At 45.7% G+C, this 21,676-nt stretch overlaps 1 protein-coding gene across 1 annotated transcript in view; it reads right to left on the minus strand.

The window, feature by feature from the left end:
- The window catches only part of nhej1 (nonhomologous end-joining factor 1), a 403,798-nt gene extending 382,830 nt beyond the window's left edge, over nt 1-20,968 (minus strand). Inside the window, exons 1-2 of the mRNA XM_063051361.1 lie at nt 20,651-20,968; nt 5,688-5,886 (exon numbers count right to left, since the gene is read on the minus strand). Of these exons, the coding sequence (XP_062907431.1) occupies nt 5,688-5,873 (186 nt within the window). The 5' untranslated portion in view covers nt 5,874-5,886; nt 20,651-20,968. The remainder of the gene's footprint in view (nt 1-5,687; nt 5,887-20,650) is intronic.
- Nucleotides 20,969-21,676: the final 708 nt, after the last annotated feature.

Raw genomic sequence — 21,676 nt, forward strand, 5'->3', positions numbered from 1 at the left:
CCTTGACGGTTAGGAGGCTAGAGCCCACGATGCAGCTAACTGAGTTACAACCCTCCGCACCTATTTCCGACGCTGTGCATTGGAGCTTCCATAGCAGACAATGATACAATCAGTCGGAATGCTCTCCACGGTACACCTGTGGAAATTTACCAAGTCTCCTCAAACCCCTAATGAAGTATAGCCACTGGTGCACTTTCTCCATAATTGCATCAATATGTTGGGCCAGGATAGACATTCAGAGATGGAATTCAAGTTGCTCACCACCTCCACTGCTGAACCCTCCATGAGTACTGGTACGTGTTCTCCTGACTTACCCTTCCTGAAGTTCACAATCAGTTCCTTGGACTTACTGACGTTGAGTTCAAGATTGTTGTTGCAATACCATTTACCCAGCTGATCTACCTTACTCCTGCATGCTTCCTCATTAACAACTGAATCTCTGCCAACAACGGTTAATTCACTGGCAAATTTACAGAAGGTGTTTGCACTGTGTCTAGCCACACAATCCTGGGTGTAGAGAGTAGAGAAGTGAGCCAAGCACACATCCTAGAGATGCACCTGCAATTGCTGTCAGCGAGGAGAAGATGCTATTTCCTATGCGGACTGACTGTGGTCTCCCAGTGAGGAAGCCAAGGATCCAGTACAGAGGGAGGTACAGAGGCCCAGGTTTTGAAGCTTGTTTATTGGTACTGAGGGGATGATGGTGTTGAATGCTGAGCTGTAATCAATTAACAACAGGTGACATACTACTGTTGTCCAGGTAGCCTATGGGAATCTTGTATACTTCCAAGGTAGAAGGTGGCAGCACAGGTAAACTGGTTAAGGCAGCACATGGGGCACTGAAGACAAGGTTATGGCCCAATTTCATAGAACATTAGTCAGCTAGCATATTGTGTGCATTTCTGGTCAAACCGTGTTAGGAGTTGGTGCTGGAACTGGATGAACTCTGGATCATTCAGGAGGCTGAAGGGTTGATTGATAGGACATAGAGAGAGGTAGTTACACAGGAAACTGGGTGACAGGAAGGGAAAGGGGATTAAGGAGCCAGTGCAGAGTATCCCTATGGCCATCCCCCTCGATAACAGATACGTAACTAAGATTACTACTTTGGGGGGGGGGGGCGGTTGACCTAACAGAGGAAAGTCACTGTGGTCAGATCTCTGGCACTGAGTCTGCCTCTGTCACTCAGAAGGGAAAGCAGGGGAAGAGGCACGTCGTGGTGATAGGGGATTCATTAGTTAGGGGAATGGATAGGAGGTTCTATGGATGAGAACAAGATTCCCAGATGGTCTACTGCCTCCAGGGTGCCAGGGTCTGGAACATCTTGGATCATGCCCTCAGGGGGAGAGTGAACAGCCAGAAGTCGTGGTCCACGTAGGTACCACTGACATGGGTAGAACGAATGACGAGATTCTACATAGGGAGTTCAGGGGCTTAGATGCTAGTTAAAGGTCAGGACCTCCAGGGTTGTGACCTCAAGATTGCTACCCATGGCACGTGCTAGTTAGACCAGATCTAGGAAGATTATACAACTTAATATGTGGCTAAGGAGTTCATGTAGGAGGGAGGGCATAAGATTTGCACCCGAACTGGAGGAGGACTAATATCCTAGCATAAAGACTTGTTAATGCTGCACAGTGGGGTTTATACTAGAGTTGCAGGGAGATGGGAACCAGAGTGCTAGAACAGAGTGAAGAAGTTGTGGAGGCAGATGTTGGGAACACTCAGACAAAGTTAGGTTTAGAAAGGTTGAGCATGTGCGACTAGTGTCCTGTATAGTTCAATGTAAGAACTATCGTAGGAAAGGTGGATAATAGTGCTGAAGGTGAGGAAGCTTGTCTACAAACAGAGGCAATCTGTGGTGAAGAGAGACTAAGGGCAAAATTGCAGTCAATAGGATGAGTTGCAATGTAAAAGGTGGTCAAAATCGAAAAAGGTGAATACAGGACTAAAGGTGTTATATTTGAATGAGTGCGGTATATGGAATAAGGTAGATGAATTTGTAGCACAGTTGCAGATTGGCATTTATGATGTTGCAGGCATCACTGAATCATAGCTAAAAGAAGATTACAGCAGGGAGCTTAACGTCCAATGGTACACATTGCATCAAAAGGACAGACAGATAAGCAGAGGGGAAGGCATTGCTCTGCTGATTAAAAATGAACTCAAATCATTAGAAAGAGGTGACATAGGGTCAGAAGGCGTTGGATCTGTGTGGATAGAGCTAAGGCACTGCAATAGTAAAAAGACCTGATGGGAGTTGTATATAGACCCCTAAACAGTGGTAAGGACCCTCAAATTACAGAAGGAAATAGAAAATGCATGCCAAAAGGGCAATATTACAATAGTCATGGCAATTTCAATATGCAGATAGATTGGAAATCAGGTTCGGGCTGGATTCCAGGATGGGGAATTTCTAAAGTGCCTAGGAAATTTTCTTTTAGAACAGCTCATGGTTGAGCCCACTAGGGGATCAGCTATTCTAGATTGGGTGTTGTGCAATAAATCTGAATTGATTAGAGACCTTTAGGTAAAAGAACTGTTAGGGTCAAGTGATCATAATATGATCAAATTCACCATGAAATTTGAGGAGCAGAAGCTAAAGTCAAATGAATCAGTATTACAGTGGACAAATGGGAATTTCAGGGCATGAGAGAGGAGTTGGCCAAAATTCATTAGAAAAGAACACTGGCAGGGATAATGACTAGAATTTCTGAAAGCAATTCAGAAGGCACAGGATATATACATATTAAAGAGGAAGAAGTATTCTAAATGAAAGATGACACAACTGTGGATAACAAGAGAAGTCCAAAGCCAGCATAAAAGCCAAACAGAGGGCATATAACAGAGCAAAAATTAGTAGAAAGTTAGAGGATTGGGAAGCTTTTAAAAATCAACAAAAGGCAGCTAAAAAGTCATTAAGAATCTAAAGATAGAATACAAAAGTAAGCTAGCCGATAATATTAAAGAGGATACTAAAAGGTTCTCCAGATAAATAAAATGTAAAAGAGAGGCGAGAGTGGATATCGAACCATTGGAAAATGATGCTGGAGAAATAGTAATGGGGGACAATGAAATGGTGGATGAACTGAATAAGTGTTTTGTATCATTCTACACTGTGGAATACACTAGCAGTATGGCAGCAGTTCCAGTTGCCAGGGGTTATGAAGTGTGTGAAGTTACCATAACTAGAGAGAGGTTCTTGGGAAACTGAAAGGTCTGAAGATAGATAATTCACCTGGACCAGGTGGTGTACGCCCAGAGTTCTGAAAGAGGTACCTAAATATATTGTGGTGGTATTAATAATGATCTTTCAAGAATTACTAGATTCTAGAATGGTTCCAGAGGACTGGAAAATTGCAAGTATCACTCCACTCTTCAATAAGGGACAGAGGTAGAAAAAAAGGAACTATAGGCTAGTTAGTCTGACCTCAGTGGTTGGGAAGATGTTGGAGTCGATTATTAAGGATGAAGTCTCAGGGTAATTGAAGGCACTTGATAAAATAGACCGTAGTCAGCATGGTTTCCTCATGAGAAAATCTTGCCTGACAAATCTGTTGGAATTCTTTGAAGAAATACAAGCAGGATAGACAAAGGAGAATCGGTTGATGGTATTTTCAGAAAGCCTTTGAAAAGGTGCCACACAGGAGGCTGCGTAATAAGCTACGAGCCCATGGTATTACAGGAAAGATTCTAGTTGGATAAAGCAGTGGTTAATTGGCAGGAGGCAAAGAGTGGAAATAAAAGGAGCCTCTTCTGGTTGGCTGCCGGTGACTAGTGGTGTTCCACAGGGGTCTGGGTTGGGACCGATTCTTTTTATGTTATATGTCAATGATTTGGATGATGCAATTGATGGCTTTGTTGCAAAGTTTGCAGATAATATGAAGATAGATGGAGGAGCAGGTAGTTTTGAGGAAGTAGAGAGGCTACAGAAAGGCTTAGTCAGATTAGGAGACGGGCAAAAAATAGTAGATGGAATACAGTGTTAGAAAGTGTGTGGTCATGCACTTTGTTAGAAGAAGTGAAAAGGTTCACTATTTTCTAAATGGAGATAAAATACAAAAAACTAAGGCGCATAGGGACTTAGAACTCTTTGTGTAAGATTCCCTAAAGGTTATGGAAGGCAAGTGTGATGTTGGCATTCATTTCAAGAGGACTAGAATATAAAATCAAGGATGTAATATTGAGACTTTATAAAGTACTGGTGAGGCCCCACTCGGAGTGTTGTGAGCAGTCTAGGGCCCCTTATCTTAGAGGATGTGCTGAAACTGGAGACGGTTCAAAGGAGTTTGATGAAAATGATTCCAGGACTGAATGGCTTACCGTTTGAAGAGCATTTGACAGCTCTGGGCCTGTATTCACTGGAATTTAGAAGAATGAGAGGTGACCCCAATGAAATCTATCGAATGATGAAAGGCCTTGTTAGAGTGGAAGTCTTTATGTATATTTAAGGCAGAGGTTTATAAGATTCTTGATAGATCAGGGTACTGAAGGGATACGGGGAGAAGGCACAAGATTGGAGCAGAGAAGAAAATTAGATCAGTCATGATGAAATGGCAGAACAGACTCGATGGGCCAAATGGCCTAACTCTGCTCCTATATCTTATGGTCTTATGATATGCTCTGTCCACGCTTTTAGCGAAATGTGTGTTTGTTGAATGTATGTCTGTTGAGTATTCAGCTTTGTAGTTTCTGTATCTTGGGGAACATGATAGGTCAAATTTTTTACTGTTTGTGAATAAATAAAAAACATACTTATTTGCTGTCAGTGTTTTCTGTCTCACCTGGCAGGACCGTGAATCTGATTCAACATTATATTTTGGCACTGTGAGCAGGCTATGGGATTTTGAGCAGAACTGCATTTTTTTAAAAGGCTATGTAAAAGAGAGGACCCCTGTATGAGAGATGCAGAGTCCCAGGGTGGACAGACTTCGGAAATCTCAGTAACCTACTGATGGGTTTTGGAATGTCAGTAGATTGGCCAGACCAGATAAATTTCGGCAGGATTGAAATGGGACACCACATTGTTTCCATACTTAAATCATTGGGTTTTTCCAGGAGAAAGGACAGCTGGTGGGATGCTTTCTGGCTGTTTGCAGCAATTGTAAGGCATCAGTATAAAATGATCATCAAAGTTGCTGGTGAACGCAGCAGGCTAGGCAGCATCTGTAGGAAGAGGAGCAGTTGACGTTTCAGGCCGAGACCCTTCGTCAGGACTACTTCATCCTGACGAAGGGTCTCGGCCTGAAACGTCGACTGCAGTCCTGACGAAGGGTCTCGGCCTGAAACGTCGACTGCTGTCCTGACAAAGGGTCTCGGCCTGAAACGTCGACTGCACCTCTTCCTACAGATGCTGCCTGGCGTGCTGCGTTCACCAGCAACTTTGATGTGTGTTGCTTGAATTTCCAGCATCTGCAGAATTCCTGTTGTTTGAGTATAAAATGATAGTGTCTTTTAAGAATGAGCTCAAGGACCTCTGTCAGTGCTGTATTATTCTGAGAGAATCACTATTGATGGCTCAGACTTGAGCTGCAAAGTTGGAAGATAAGAATATAGAGGTAGCTTGTCAGCTAAATAAGTTACAACACTTAGGTGCTGCGTGCCATGCAGGTTGGTAGCCCAACCCTGTTCAGGTTCAAGCAGAGTGAGAATCCTACTTTGTTCTCTGTTTTTATCTCAGAACATACCTGTGCTCTTTGTTTGAGTTCATCCGAATTTACTTCTTCCCACCAGACACTGTTGAGATCAGAGAGCATCAGCCTGTAGGTCACTTCACCAAAAGTGGCCTTCAGCAGAAAGGGAGAATCACCAATGTGTACGGAGCTCCAGGGCTGAGCAAGGAGATCATCTGCCAGCTTTTCCAGCTCCGCCATCAGAAGGAATGTTCTGTGGATAAAAACAGAAAGAAAACCATTTCTATAGCTTTATTCAAGGATCAAGGATCAACTTTTATTTTCCATCTACACTCAGTAATCAGTTTAGTAGCTACACCTATACACCGGTTTATTAATGCAAGTATCTAATGGCACTAACTCAATGCATAAAAGCATGCAGACATGGTTAAGACGTTCAGTTGTTGTTCAAATCAAACGTCAGAGTGGGGAAGGAATTTAATCTAAGTGACTTTGACTGCAGAATGATTGTTGGTGCCAGACAGGATGGTTTGAGTATCTCAGAAACTGCTGATAACAAAGGATTTTCATGCACAATAGTCTCTAGGATTTATAGAGAAGGGTGCAAAAATATTAAAAAAAAATCCAGTGAGTGGTAGTTCTGTGGGTGAAAGCACCTTATTAATGAGAGAGCTCAGAGGAGAATGGCCAAATTGCTTCACGCTGACAGGAAGGGGACGTAACTCAAATAACCAATGTGTTATAACAGTGGTGTGCAGGAAATAACCAACATGTTACAACAGTGGTGGGCAGAAGAGCCTCTCGGAAGTGGATGGGCTACAGCAGCAGAAAATCAAACAAGACTCCACTCCTGTGCCTAATAAAGAGGTCACTGAGTGTACATTTACATGTATTAGGAATTTGCTGTGATGTGTTGGTCAGGGCGTGACATGTAGAATAAACTACAATGTAAAACAATTACAAAGAAAAACAAATTATATAGAAATAAAGATAGAGGTTAAAGTACAGCATAAATTTAGAGGTTAAACTCACAACCCCAGGTCAGCACAAAGTTCTTTGCCTCCAAGCAGAATAAAATAAAAATTCAAGAAACTTCTAACAGTTCAAGCAGCATCAAAATCATGAACTGTTCTGTCTTTCCATAGATGCTGACTGGCCTGCTGAGTATTTCTAGCATTTCCTGTTCTTATTTCACATCTGTGGGGACACTTCTGATTCTGGTTATCACTATGATTATTATCACACGGCTGTCTGGAGGAGCCTGCAGTAGCACGAGAAGAGCAAGGACGTAATGCTGAGGCTTTATAAGGCAGACCAAACTTGGAGTATTGTGAGCAGTTTTGAGTCCCTTACCTAAGAAAGGATGAGCTGGCTGTCCAGAGGAGGTTCAGAAGACTGATCCCGGGAATCTCTAGGACTTCCGCTAATATTATTTTGAGACTCTGTTGTGCTTTATTGTAGCTAAATGCCATATCATAACTACATGTGCTGTATCATAACTGTATGTGCTGTGTTTTGCACCTTGGCCCCAGAGGAACATTGTTTCATTTAGCTGAATACATGTGTATGGCTGACTGACAATAAACTTGAATTTGAACTTCAACAGGTTAACGTTTGAGGAGTATCTGATGGCTCTGGACCTGTACTCAATGGTTTCAAAAAAACGACAGGGGATCCTATTGAAACCTACTGAATATTGGAAGACCTAGATAGAGTGGTAGTGAAGAGGATGTTTCCTATAGTGGGGGAGTCTCAGACCAGAGGGCACAGCCTCAGAATAGAGGGACATCCATTTTGAGCAGTGATGAGGATGAATTTCTTTAACCAGAGGGTAGTGAATCTGTGGAATTCATTGCCGCAGACAGCTGTGGAGGGCAACACAAAATGCAGATCAGGCAGCATCTATAGAGAGGAATAAACAGTTGACATTTTGGGTTGAGACTCTTTAATGGGATCTATGTATGTTACTCTGGATTTCCAGCATCTGCAGAATCTTGTGTTGATGGATATATTTATACTGGAAGTCAATAGATTGGTAAGAGTGTCAGTGGTTACAGGGAGAAGGCAGGAGAACGAGTTGAGAGGCATAATGAATAAACCACGATACAATGGCAGAGCCGACTCGATGTGCGAAACGGCCTCATTATGCTCCTATGGTTGTATAATCTCATTCCCACTGAAATGGTTTCAGGAAGAACATTCCTTATCATAACTCAATACACCATAAAAATACACTGCATCTTCCTTCTTCTTCCTTTCTTACCCTAAAACCCTGTGCTTGGAATAATGACTCTTCCATCAATGGAAGTAAGTCTTTCCTCGTTTACTCTATTAAAATGCTTTTTTAGGAGGATGAGAGGAGACTTGATAGAGGTGTACACGATGATAACAGGCATGGATCTAGTTGACAGCCAGAGATTGTTTTCCCCAGGACAGAAAAGGCTGATATGGCAGTATACCTTTAAGGTAATTGGAGTCAAGTACAGGGGGATGTCAGAGATTGGCTTTTTTCCTTATACAGAGAGTGATGGTAGAGGCAGATAAATTTATCAGACTCTTAGTTAAGCACATGGATGATAGAAAGATGGAGGGCTAGGAGGGAAGGAAGGGTTAGATAGAGTAGGTTAAAAGGTCAAATCAATATCAAAGTCAAAGCAAATTTATTATCAAAGTGTGTATCTGTACCCATATACAACCCTGAGATTTATTTTCCTGCGGGCATTTACAGGAAATAAAGATAGGCAATAGAATTTATGAAAAGCAATAGATACTTTATACTTTACTTTATTGTCACTAAACAGTTGATACTAGAACGTACAATCGTCACAGCGATATTTGATTCTGCGCTTCCCACTCCCTGGATTACAAATATTAAATATTAAAAATAGTAAAAATTAGTAAATATTAAAAATTTAAATAATAAATCATAAATAGAAAATAGAAAAATGGAAAGTAAGGTAGTACAAAAAAACCGAGAGGCAGGTCCGGATATTTCGAGGGTACGGCCCAGATCCGGATCAGGATCCGTTCAGCAGTCTTATCACAGTTGGAAATAAGCTGTTCCCAAATCTGGCCATATGAGTCTTCAAGCTCCTGAGCCTTCTCCCGGAGGGAAGAGGGACGAAAAGTGTGTTGGCTGGGTGGGTCGAGTCCTTGATTATCCTGGCAGCACTGCTCCGACAGCATGCAGTGTAAAGTGAGTCCAAGGACAGAAGATTGGTTTGTGTGATGTGCTGCGCCGTGTTCACGATCTTCTGCAGCTTCTTCCGGTCTTGGACAGGACAACTTCCATACCAGGTTGTGATGCACCCTAGAAGAATGCTTTCTACTGTGCATCTATAAAAATTAGTGAGGGTTTTAGGGGAGAGGCCAAATTTCTTTAGTTTTCTCAGGAAGTAAAGGTGCTGGTGGGCCTTGGCAGTGAACTCTGCTTGGTTGGACCAAGTCAGGTCATTTGTGATATTGACCCCGAGGAACTTAAAGCTTTTGACCTGTTCCACTTGCGCACCACCGATGTAAATTGGGTCGTACGGTCCGCTACTCCTTCTGAAGTCAACAACCAATTCCTTCTTCTTGCTGATGTTGAGGGATAGGTTATTGTCTTCGCACCATGCCACCAGGTTCTTAATTTCCTCTCTGTATTCAAACTCATCATTACCCGAAATACGGCCTACAATTGTTGTGTCATCAGCAAAGTTATATATTGAGTTTGATGGAAACTTGGCTACACAATCATGGATGTACAGTGAGTACAGCAGGGGGCTGAGTACACAGCCTTGTGGAGCACTGGCGCTCAGAGTGATTGTAGAGGAGAACTTGTCCCCTATTTTTACAGCCTGGGTCCTGTCCGTGAGGAAGTTGAAGATCCAGCTGCAGATCTGAGTGCTAAGGCCCAGGTTCCGGAGCTTAGGAATCAGTTTATTTGGAATGATGGTATTAAAGGCAGAGCTGTAGTCAATGAAAAGGAGCCTTACGTATGCGTCTTTATTCTCCAGGTGTTCTAAGGGGGAATGTAGGGCCAGAGAGATGGCATCTGCCGTTGACCTGTTGCTCTGGTAGGCGAATTGCAAAGTGTCGAGGTTGACCGGTAGGCTGTGGTTGATGTGTGCCATAACCAATCTCTCGAAGCACTTCATAGCAATTGATGTCAGAGCCACAGGTCGATAGTCATTCAGGCATGCCACCTGACTCTTCTTCGGCACTGGGATTATCGTTGCCTTCTTAAAACACGAGGGGATCTTCAACTGAAGCAAGGAGCAGTTGAAGATGTCAGCAAACACTTCAGCTAGCTCGCTTGCACAGGCCCAAAGAACCTGTCCTGGGACGCCATCTGGGCCCGTTGCCTTCCTTGGATTTATCTTCAGGAAGGCCCTTCTAATGTCCTCCTCGGATAAACAAAAACTGGTGCACAACCAATGTGCGAAAGATAAATCATGTACAACATCGTGAGCCAAACAACCTGCACTGTGCTGCATACATCAAAGTTGCTGGTGAACGCAGCAGGCCAGGCAGCATCTATAGGAAGAGGTGCAGTCGACGTTTCAGGCCGAGACCCTTCGTCAGGACTAACTGAAGGAAGAGTGAGTAAGGGATTTGAAAGCTGGAGGCGGGGGGGGAGATGCAAAATGATAGGAGAAGACAGGAGGGGGAGGGATAGAGCCGAGAGCTGGACAGGTGATAGGCAAAAGGGGATACGAGAGGATCATGGGACAGGAGGTCCGGGAAGAAAGACAGGGAGGGGTGACCCAGAGGATGGGCAAGAGGTATATTCAGAGGGACAGAGGGAGAAAAAGGAGAGTGAGAGAAAGAATGTGTGCATAAAAATGAGTAACAGATGGGGTACGAGGGGGAGATCTCCCATCCACTGCTACCACCAGGCCATTGTCTCCCACACCATCACCGACTTTATCCGCTCAGGGGATCTCCCATCCACTGCTACCTCACCAGGCCATTGTCTCCCACACCATCACCGACTTTATCCGCTCAGGGGATCTCCCATCCACTGCTACCAACCTTATAGTTCCCACACCCCACACTTCCCGTTTCTACCTCCTACCCAAGATCCACAAACCTGCCTGTCCTGGCCGACCTATTGTCTCAGCTTGCTCCTGCCCCACCGAACTCGTTTCTGCATACCTCGACACTGTTTTATCACCCCTTGTTCAATCCCTTCCGACCTATGTTCGTGACACTTCTCACACTCTTAAACTTTTCGATGATTTTAAGTTCCCTGGCCCCCACCACTTTATTTTCACCATGGATGTCCAGTCCTTATATACTTCCATCCCCCATCAGGAAGGTCTCAAAGCTCTACACTTCTTTTTGGATTCCAGACCTAATCAGTTCCCCTCTACCACCACTCTGCTCCATCTAGCGGAATTAGTCCTTACTCTTAATAGTTTCTCCTTTGGCTCCTCCCATTTCCTCCAAACTAAAGGTGTAGCTATGGGCACCCATATGGGTCCTAGCTATGCCTGCCTTTTTGTTGGGTTTGTGGAACAATCTATGTTCCGTGCCTATTCTGGTATCCGTCCCCCACTTTTCCTTCGCTACATCGACGACTGCATTGGCGCTGCTTCCTGCATGCATGCAGAACTCATTGACTTTATTAACTTTGCCTCCAACTTTCACCCTGCCCTCAAGTTTACCTGGTCCATTTCCGACACCTCCCTCCCCTTTCTAGATCTTTCTGTCTCTGTCTCTGGAAACAGCTTATCCACTGATGTCTACTATAAGCCTACTGACTCTCACAGCTATCTGGACTATTCCTCTTCTCACCCTGTCTCTTGCAAAAACGCCATCCCCTTCTCGCAATTCCTCCGTCTCCGCCACATCTGCTCTCTGGATGAGGCTTTTCATTCTAGGACGAGGGAGATGTCTTCCTTTTTTAAAGAAAGGGGCTTCCCTTCCTCCACTATCAAGTCTGCTCTTAAACGCATCTCCCCCATTTCACGTACATCTGCTCTCACTCCATCCTCCCACCACCCCACTAGGAATGGGGTTCCCCTGGTCCTCACCTACCACCCCACCAGCCTCCGGGTCCAACATATTATTCTCTGTAACTTCCGCCACCTCCAACGGGATCCCACCACTAAGCACATCTTTCCCTCCCCCACTATCTCTGCATTCCGCAGGGATCGCTCCCTACACAACTCCCTTGTCCATTCGTCCCCCCCATCCCTCCCCACTGATCTCCCTCCTGGCACTTATCCGTGTAAGCGGAACAAGTGCTACACATGCCCTTACACTTCCTCCCTTACCACCATTCAGGGCCCCAGACAGTCCTTCCAGGTGAGGCATCACTTCACCTGTGAGTCGACTGGGGTGATATACTGCGTCCGGTGCTCCCGATGTGGCCTTTTATATATTGGTGAGACCCGACGCAGACTGGGAGACCGCTCTGCTGAACATCTACGCTCTGTCCGCCAGAGAAAGCAGGATCTCCCAGTGGCCACACATTTTAATTCCACATCCCATTCCCATTCTGACATGTCTGTCCACAGCCTCCTCTACTGTGGAGATGAAGCCACACTCAGGTTGGAGGAACAACACCTTATATTCCGTCTGGGTAGCCTCCAACCTGATGGCATGAACATTGACTTCTCTAACTTCCACTAAGGCCCCACCTCCCCCTCGTACCCCATCTGTTACTCATTTTTATGCACACATTCTTTCTCTCACTCTCCTTTTTCTCCCTCTGTCCCTCTGAATATACCTCTTGCCCATCCTCTGGGTCACCCCCCCCCCTTGTCTTTCTTCCCGGACCTCCTGTCCCAGGATCCTCTCGTATCCCCTTTTGCCTATCACCTATCCAGCTCTCAGCTCTATCCCTCCCCCTCCTGTCTTCTCCTATCATTTTGGATCTCCCCCTCCCCCTCCAACTTTCAAATCCCTTACTCACTCTTCCTTCAGTTAGTCCTGACGAAGGGTCTCGGCCTGAAACGTCGACAGCGCTTCTTCCTATAGATGCTGCCTGGCCTGCTGCGTTCACCAGCAACTTTGATGTGTGTTGCTTGAATTTCCAGCATCTGCATAATTCCTGTTGTCTGCACTGTGCTGTGTAGTTTGATGTTCTATGAATACCTCAATTAAAACAAGACTTCACTTTTTCTGATTGAAAAAGGCATCACGGGGTGGCATCTGGCAAAAGGATCTCTATAAACAGAGGTCATGCCGAGGTCCAGCACTTTCTGTCATTATTTCACATTTCCAGCACCTACGGATTTTGTTTTGATATTCATTTACAAGTACTGACTCAGTGATAATGCAGCCAGGTCACACATAATGGTCAGCACATCGGTGACTATATTTTATCAGGAGTTTGAGATTTGATATGTCAACACTCTTAGGAAATTTCTATAGATGTAACGTAGAGAGCATGCTAACGAGTTGTGTCACCATCTGATATGGAAGGCCACTGTAAAAAGCAGCAGAAGGTTGTAGTCTACACCAGCTCAATCGTGGATACTAGAGTCCCCACCACGAGGACATCTTCAAAAGATGATGCCACAAGAAGGCAGCATCCATCATTAAGGACCCTCACCATTCAGGATATGCCTTCCTCTCATTGCTACTACCTGGGAAGAGATACAAGAGTCTGAAGACATACGCTCAGTGTTTTAAGGCAGCATCCTCCCCTCAACCATAAAACTTCTGAATGGACAATGAACCCATGAACACTACCTCACTATTTTTTGCTTTCTTTTTGCAGTACTTAATTTTTTTGCGTTATAATCTATAGTATGTTTTATGTATAACACAGTACTGCTGCTGCAAAACAACAAATTTCATGACATATACAGATATCCCACCTCTCCCGGAAGTTCTGGGAGTCTCCCGCAGTGGCTCCCTGATGCCCGCAAATTATATAAAATGTCCCGGAAATCAATTTTATTGAGAGAGAAAGTGAGCGAGAGAGACCACGACAGCAATGAGAGAGAGTGAGAGCGATGAGAGAGAGCGACAGCAATGAGAGAGAGCGAGTGCGATGAGAGAGAGCGACAGCAATGAGAGAGAGTGACAGGAATGAGAGAGAGTGACAGGAATGAGAGAGAGTGACAGCAACGAGAGAGAGAGACAGCAACGAGAGAGAGAGACAGCAACGAGAGAGAGTGAGAGCGATGAGAGAGAGCGACAGCAATGAGAGAGAGTGACAGGAATGAGAGAGAGTGACAGCAACGAGAGAGAGAGACAGCAATGAGAGAGAGTGAGAGCAATGAGAGAGAGCGACAGCGATGAGAGAGAGTGACAGCGATGAGAGAGAGCGACAGGAATGAGAGAGAGTGAGAGCGATGAGAGAGAGTGACAGCGATGAGAGAGAGCGACAGCGATGAGAGAGAGCGACAGCGATGAGAGAGAGTGACAGCGATGAGAGAGAGCGACAGGAATGAGAGAGAGTGAGAGCGATGAGAGAGAGTGACAGCGATGAGAGAGAGCGTGACAGCGATGAGAGAGAGCGACAGCGATGAGAGAGAGCGAGAGCGATGAGAGAGAGCGACAGGGATGAGAGAGAGACAGCGATGAGAGAGAGCGACAGCGATGAGAGAGTGTGACAGCGATGAGAGAGTGTGACAGCGATGAGAGACAGCGACAGCGATGAGAGAGAGCAACAGCGATGAGAGTGTGACAGCGATGAGAGAGCGACAGCGATGAGAGAGAATGAGAGCGATGAGAGAGAATGAGAGCGATGAGAGAGAATGAGAGCGATGAGAGAGAGCGACAGCGATGAGAGTGTGACAGCGATGAGAGACAGCGACAGCGACAGCGATGAGAGAGAGCGACAGCGATGAGAGAGAGTGAGCGATGAGAGAGAGTGAGCGATGAGAGAGAGTGAGAGCGATGAGAGAGAGTGACAGCAATGAGAGAGTGAGAGAGAGAGAGTGTGACAGCGATGAGAGAGAGCGACAGCAATGAGAGAGTGTGACAGCGATGAGAGAGAGTGTGACAGCGATGAGAGAGAGTGACAGCGATGAGAGAGAGCGATAGCAATGAGAGAGTGTCAGCAATGAGAGAGAGTGACAGCAATGAGAGAGAGTGACAGCGATGAGAGAGTGACAGCGATGAGAGAGTGACAGCGATGAGAGTGACAGCAATGAGAGAGAGTGACAGCAATGAGAGAGAGTGACAGCAATGAGAGTGACAGCAATGAGAGTGACAGCAATGAGAGAGAGCGATAGCAATGAGAGTGTCAGAAATGAGAGAGAGTGTCAGCAATGAGAGAGAGTGACAGCAATGAGAGCGATAGCAATGAGAGAGAGTGACAGCAATGAGAGAGAGTGACAGCAATGAGAGAGTGACAGCGATGAGAGAGAGTGACAGCAATGAGAGTGACAGCAATCAGAGTGACAGCAATGAGAGTGACAGCAATGAGAGTGAGAGCGATGAGAGAGAGTGAGAGCGATGAGAGAGAGTGAGAGCGATGAGAGAGAGCGACAGCAATGAGAGAGAGTGACAGCAATGAGAGAGAGTGAGAGTGTGACAGCAATGAGAGTGACAGCGATGAGAGAGTGACAGCAATGAGAGTGACAGCAATGAGAGCGAGAGACAGCGATGAGAGTGAGAGCGATGAGAGAGAGCGACAGCAATGAGAGAGAGCGACAGCAATGAGAGAGAGCGACAGCAATGAGAGAGTGAGAGAGAGCAATGAGAGAGAGTGACAGCAATGAGAGAGAGAGAGAGAGAGAGAGAGAGAGAGAGAGAGAGAGAGAGAGAGAGAGAGAGAGACTGTGCCATGACAGAGTGTTCCAAAAAAAGAAAATATAAAACGTACGTCACCCCAGACTACACTAAAGTGTACCCCTGCCTAATAGGGGTCAAAAATAATGAGTGTTGCTCGCTGCACTGTTTGCAACAGTGACTTTTCTATTGCCCATGGTGGGTTAAAATGTAAAAGACACGTTGAGGTGAGTTGAATAGCTGTTATTCGTTCATTAGCATTGCTAACATTATTTAAACTGCTGATTAGCTGCTAAGGAGCTACTCTATCGCAGACATCCCACCTCTCCCGGAAGTTCCGGGAGTCTCCCACAAATTGATGGTGCTACCTCCCTAAAATGACTTTTTGTATGTTGGGATGTCTGCATATATCCGCAAACAACAGGAATTCTGCAGATGCTGGAAATTCAAGCAACACACATCAAAGTTGCTGGTGAACGCAGCAGGCCAAGCAGCATCTCTAGGAAGAGGTACAGTCGACGTTTCAGGCCGAGACCCTTCGTCAGGACTAACTGAAGGAAGAGTGAGTAAGAGTTTTGAATGTGGGAGGGGGAGGGGGAGATGCAAAATGATAGGAGAAGACAGGAGGGGGAGGGATAGAGCCGAGAGCTGGACAGGTGATTGGCAAAAGGGGATACGAGAGGATCATGGGACAGGAGGTCCGGGAAGAAAGACAAGGTGGGGGGGACCCAGAGGATGGGCAAGGGGTATATTCAGAGGGACAGAGGGAGGAAAAGGAGAGTGAGAGAAAGAATGTGTGTATAAAAATAAGTAACAGATGGGGTACGAGGGGGAGGTGGGGCTTTAGCGGAAGTTAGAGAAGTCGATGTTCATGCCATCAGGTTGGAGGCTACCCAGACGGAATATAAGGTGTTGTTTCTCCAACCTGAGTGTGGCTTCATCTTTACAGTAGAGGAGGCCGTGGATGGACATGTCAGAATGGGAATGGCATGTGGAATTAAAATGTGTGGCCACTGGGAGAGCCTGCTTTCTCTGGCGGACAGAGTGTAGATGTTCGGCAAAGCGGTCTCCCAGTCTGCGTCGGGTCTCGCCAATATATAAAAGGCCACATCGGGAGCACCGGACGCAGTATATCACCCCAGTCGACTCACAGGTGAAGTGTTGCCTCACCTGGAAGGACTGTTTGGGGCCCTGAATGGTGGTAAGGGAGGAAGTGTAAGGGCATGTGTAGCACTTGTTCCGCTTACACGTATAAGTGCCAGGAGGGAGATCGGTGGGGAGGGATGGGGGGGACGAATGGACAAGGGAGTTGCGTAGGGAGCGATCCCTGCGGAATGCAGGTTGGGGGGAGGGAAAGATGTGCTTAGTGGTGGGATCCCGTTGGAGGTGGCGGAAGTTACGGAGAATAATATGTTGGACCCGGAGGCTGGTGGGGTGGTAGGTGAGGACCAGGGGAACCCTATTCCTAGTGGGGTGGCGGGAGGATGGAGTGAGAGCAGATGTACGTGAAATGGGGGAGATGCGTTTAAGAGCAGAGTCTGTGAGTTGGCTGGGGTGATATTCTGCTTCCGGTGCTCCCGATGTGGCCTTTTATATATTGGCGAGACCCGACGCAGACTGGGAGACCGCTTTGCTGAACATCTACGCTCTGTCCGCCAGAGAAAGCAGGATCTCCCAGTGGCCACACATTTTAATTCCACATCCCATTCCCATTCTGACATGTCTATCCACGGCCTCCTCTACTGTAAAGATGAAGCCACACTCAGGTTGGAGGAACAACACCTTATTTTCCGTCTGGGTAGCCTCCAACCTGATGGCATGAACATCGACTTCTCTAACTTCCGCTAATGCCCCACCTCCCCCTCGTACCCCATCTGTTACTTATTTATATACACACATTCTTTCTCTCTCTCTCCTTTTTCTCCCTCTGTCCCTCTAATATACCCCTTGCCCATCCTCTGGGTCCCCCCTCCCCCCCTTGTCTTTCTTCCCGGACCTCCTGTCCCATGATCCTCTCGCATCCCTTTTGCCTATCACCTGTCCAGCTCTCGGCTCCATCCCTCCCCCTCCTGTCTTCTCCTATCATTTTGGATCTCCCCCTCCCACTTTCAAATCCCTTACTCACTCTTCCTTCAGTTAGTCCTGACGAAGGGTCTCGGCCTGAAACGTCGACTGTACCTCTTCCTATAGATGCTGCCTGGCCTGCTGCATTCACCAGCAACTTTTTTGTGTGTTGTCTGCATATATCAATGGTAATAAACCTGATTCTGATATAGGAAAGATGAGGAAGCTTTGGAGAGGGTGCAGGGGAGACTTACCCAGGATGCTGCCTGGATTAGAGAGCGTGTTTTATGAGGATAAATTGAGCGAGCTATGGCTTTTCTTTTTAGAGCAAAGGAGAATGACAAGTGACTCCATAGGGGTGTACAAGATGATAAGGCACATAGATAGAGGGAGCAGTCAGAGACTTTTCCCTAGGGTAGAAATGGCTAATACTTGGGGGCATAATTATAAGGTGACTGGAGAAAAGTATAGGGGGTAGGTCAGAGGTAGTTTTAATTTTCTTACCCAGAGAGTGGTGGGTGCATGGAATGCACTACCAGGGATGGTGGAAGAGGCAGATACATCAGGGACTTTTCAGAGAGTTTTCAACAGAAACATGGATAAAAGAAGAAAGGATGGATGGATCTGTGGGGTGGAAGGGATAGATTGATCCTTGTGCAGGTTGAAGGTCTGGCACAACATTATGAGCCGAAGGACCTGTACTGTTCCACGTACCGTCCCGTGTACCCTATTCACCTGTGTTGCCACTTTCAGCATGGTATGGGCTCACACCTCAAGGTTCCGTCGTACATCTGTCTCCCAAAGTCCCAAAGCCCTAGATCCATTCTCCCTGTAACTTACTCTACATGTCCCACTTGTAGTCCCTAGTGTAAATGCAGCAGCCACATTCCGCACAGAAGTAAGGTTGAGAGAAGATAAATTCAGGAGAGATGTGTGGGTCACGTCCCCCACAGAGAGTGGAGGGTACATGGAATGCGCTGCCATTGACAGTAGTGGAGGCAAACACAACAGAGTCATTTAAGAGGCTTATGGTGGGCACATGAATGGTAGAGAATAGAAGGATGTGGAAATTGTGTTTGGTTATGTGTTTAATTACTAGTTTAATGAGTAATTAAACACATAACCAAACACAATTTAAGGACACGACCCATCCAGCCAACACACTTTTTATCCCTCTTCCCTCCGGGAAAAGGCTCAGGAGCTTGAAGACTCATACGGCCAGATTTGGGAACAGCTTCTTTCCAACTGTGATAAGACAGATGAACGGATCCTGACCCGGATCTGGGCCGTACCCTCCAAATATCCGGACCTGCATCTCAGTTTTTTTTGCACTACCTTACTTCCCATTTTTCTATTTATGATTTATAATTTAAATTTTTAATATTTACTATCGATTCGTAATCCAGGGAGCAGGAAGTGCAGAATCAAATATCGCTATGATGACTGTACTTTCTAGTATCAATTGTTTGGCGACAATAAAGTATAATTAAATGCAGCTGGCAAAGGGCTTGTTCTTATGCCGTTATTTTCTGATCTCAGGATTCAAGTTTATTTATCCCATGTACACTGAAAAGTACAGTGAAATACATCATTTTTGTTAACATCCAACACAGCAGAGAGTGTACTCCCAAGTGCTAACATCACGTGCTTTCTATTCCACATTCCATCTAAAATCCCACAATACCATGAATGTGATAATAATCAGACTGTTCTTAACATTCTTGCCAAAGGGGAAAAGGAAGAAGACCAAGTGGCACATAACTGGGGCTACAAAAGATACTGCAAAGGCCAGAAAATGCAGAGGGAGCTCAGCAGGCCAGGCGGCATCAATGGAGGGAAATGAACAGTCAAAATTTCAGGCTGAGACCCTTCACGAGGACTGATAAGGTAGAGGCCACATGCTAAGCAATGGCTGACTAGACTAATGAGCCTTGATAACAATTAAATGGGGAGGCAGTTTGAAGTCTTTCTTTACCCTCACTTGTTGTTCACATTTCTATATTTTCTTATTTTAACCTCCGTCAGGGAGTCTCAACTGAGATGTTGTCCTGAAAGGTGGAGGGGAAAGGGGAAAGGGGAAAGGAACCTACTACTTATGTGCCACCATTTATGTGGTCTGCTGTGCTCCTCATCGGATTCTTTCATAGTCGTACAATCATACAGCACAGAAACAGGCCCTTCAGCCCATCCAGTCTATGCCAAACTGCTATCAACCCACACCTGGACCCTAGCCCTCCCACCCATGTTCTTATCTAAACTTCTCTTACATATTGCAATTGAACCCACATCAACCAGCTTCCACTGGCAGCTCGTTCCACACTCTCACCACCCTCTGAGTGAAAGGGTTCTATCTTCAGCACTTTGCCTCTTCCACCTAGCACCTCCTGACTTTTCACACCATTCCCTTTTGCCATTGCCCTCCCTCCTTCCTCCCCTCACCAGGTCTCACTCCTCAGTTCCCAACTTCTGCATCATTCCCTCTTCCCACTCCAGCTTCCCCCTCCCCTTTCATTCCCACAGAATAAAAGAGGAGGGGAGGGAGAGGAGTTCAAGCTGGCAGGTGATAAATGAGACCAGGTGGTTGTGGGAGGTAAGAGTTGGGGAGAAGAAGGTGGGGCAATGGGAAGTGGTAATGATGTAGACGCTAAGAAGTGAAAGGTGAGGTGGGTGAGAGAGAAAGGGGGAGCATATACACACTGGGAGATGAAAGGTGAGACCAGGTGAGGGAAAAAGCAGGTCACTGGGGGAGGAAGGAGGTGAGGCAGTGGGAAAAGGGAATGGTGTAGAAGTTGAGGAGGTTATAGGTGGAAGAAGCAAAGGGCTGAAGATGAAGATATATGATGAGGCGAACAGCTGGCCTCATTAATAGTGGCATGTAAATATTAGGTTCTCCCCCACCTCCCACTCTGGACAACGCATTAGCCGAGACTCCCAAAGTTTCAGATAAGAAAGTAGACAAGTGAACAAGAAGTGAGGAAAAAAAGACTCCAAACGCCGCTAACTAAAAGCTCATCTCAGTGCAGTCAGCCAGTATTTATGATCAGACAGACGCGGCTGAGAATATTTTAGGACAATTGCTGTCCTAAACAAATAGAAACATTAAATATAACACAGAATTATAGTGACACAGTGTGACAAGATTGTGTGGTCGGTGAGGAACCTGTAACATGTGTGGAACCAGGAAAGGCGTGCCCGCCCCCACATGGTGACTCAAACTCATAGATTCTGTGTTTGAAACTGTTTAAAATGTATGTATATTTTAATAAAAGGCAACAAACCTCAGCTCGCTCTGTCTCACTAACTGCCTGGCTTCTTGTTGCTGCTGCCGAGCCGTCCGCAATTTGTTCTCTCCAGAACACAAACTGCCGCACAATCGTTCCGCCCCTCCGCTCCTGCTCTACTGGGGAGAGAGTCCTTTCCCCTTCCAGAGGAGATAATCAAATATTAACAGTGGCTGAATGTTTTCCCCATTCTTTGTTTATGCTATTTCTTCCCAGACCTTATTGTCTTTGTTTTAACTTCTAATCTTTTTTTCTTGCTTTGGGAGAGCATCTGGTAACTGTAGAGAGTCACTGTGAACAACTTTTCCGCAGTGTTTCCTGCTTTGCAAACGTGCCCAGGCTCTGTTCGCGGTAAACGTCATCAGGATGTCTGTCCAGTGAAATGACATCTGTCAATCTACTACATTAATTTACGACCAACATAAGAACTGGAAGCAGGAACAGGCCATTAGGGCCCCTCATTGTCTGCACTGTCATTCAAAACATCACAGCTGATGTTTTATCTCGGAGACATTTAACTCAAGATTCAAGATTGTTTAATATCGTTTCCCGTACACAAGTGTAAAGGAGGATTGACTCCACATCTGTTGAAGTAGTCATAGAGTACTACAGCCCAGTTACAAGCCCTGCAGCCCATTTAGTCCATGCTGACCTGATCTTATATCTAGTCTCTTCTTCCTGCACCAGGACCGTATCTCTCCAACCCCTTGCCCACCATCTTCCTACCCAAACATCTCTTTTGGTATTGCATTGGTTTGTTATTGTCACATGTATTCAGATACAGTGAAAAGCTTGCCTTGCATACTGTTCATACAGATCAAATGATTACACAATACATTGAGGTAGAACAAGCTAAAGAAAAACTATGTAGAATAAAGTGCAAAAGAGTGCAGTGCAGGTAAACGATGAAGTGTGAGATCATAATGAGGTAGATTGTGAGGCCAAGAGTCCACCTTATCATACATGAGGTCCATTCATGAGTCTCATAAAAGTGAGATAGAAGTTGTCCTTGAATCTGGTGAG

Source organism: Mobula hypostoma, chromosome 6 (genome assembly GCF_963921235.1).
Source record: "Mobula hypostoma chromosome 6, sMobHyp1.1, whole genome shotgun sequence".
Taxonomy (NCBI): domain Eukaryota; kingdom Metazoa; phylum Chordata; class Chondrichthyes; order Myliobatiformes; family Myliobatidae; genus Mobula; species Mobula hypostoma.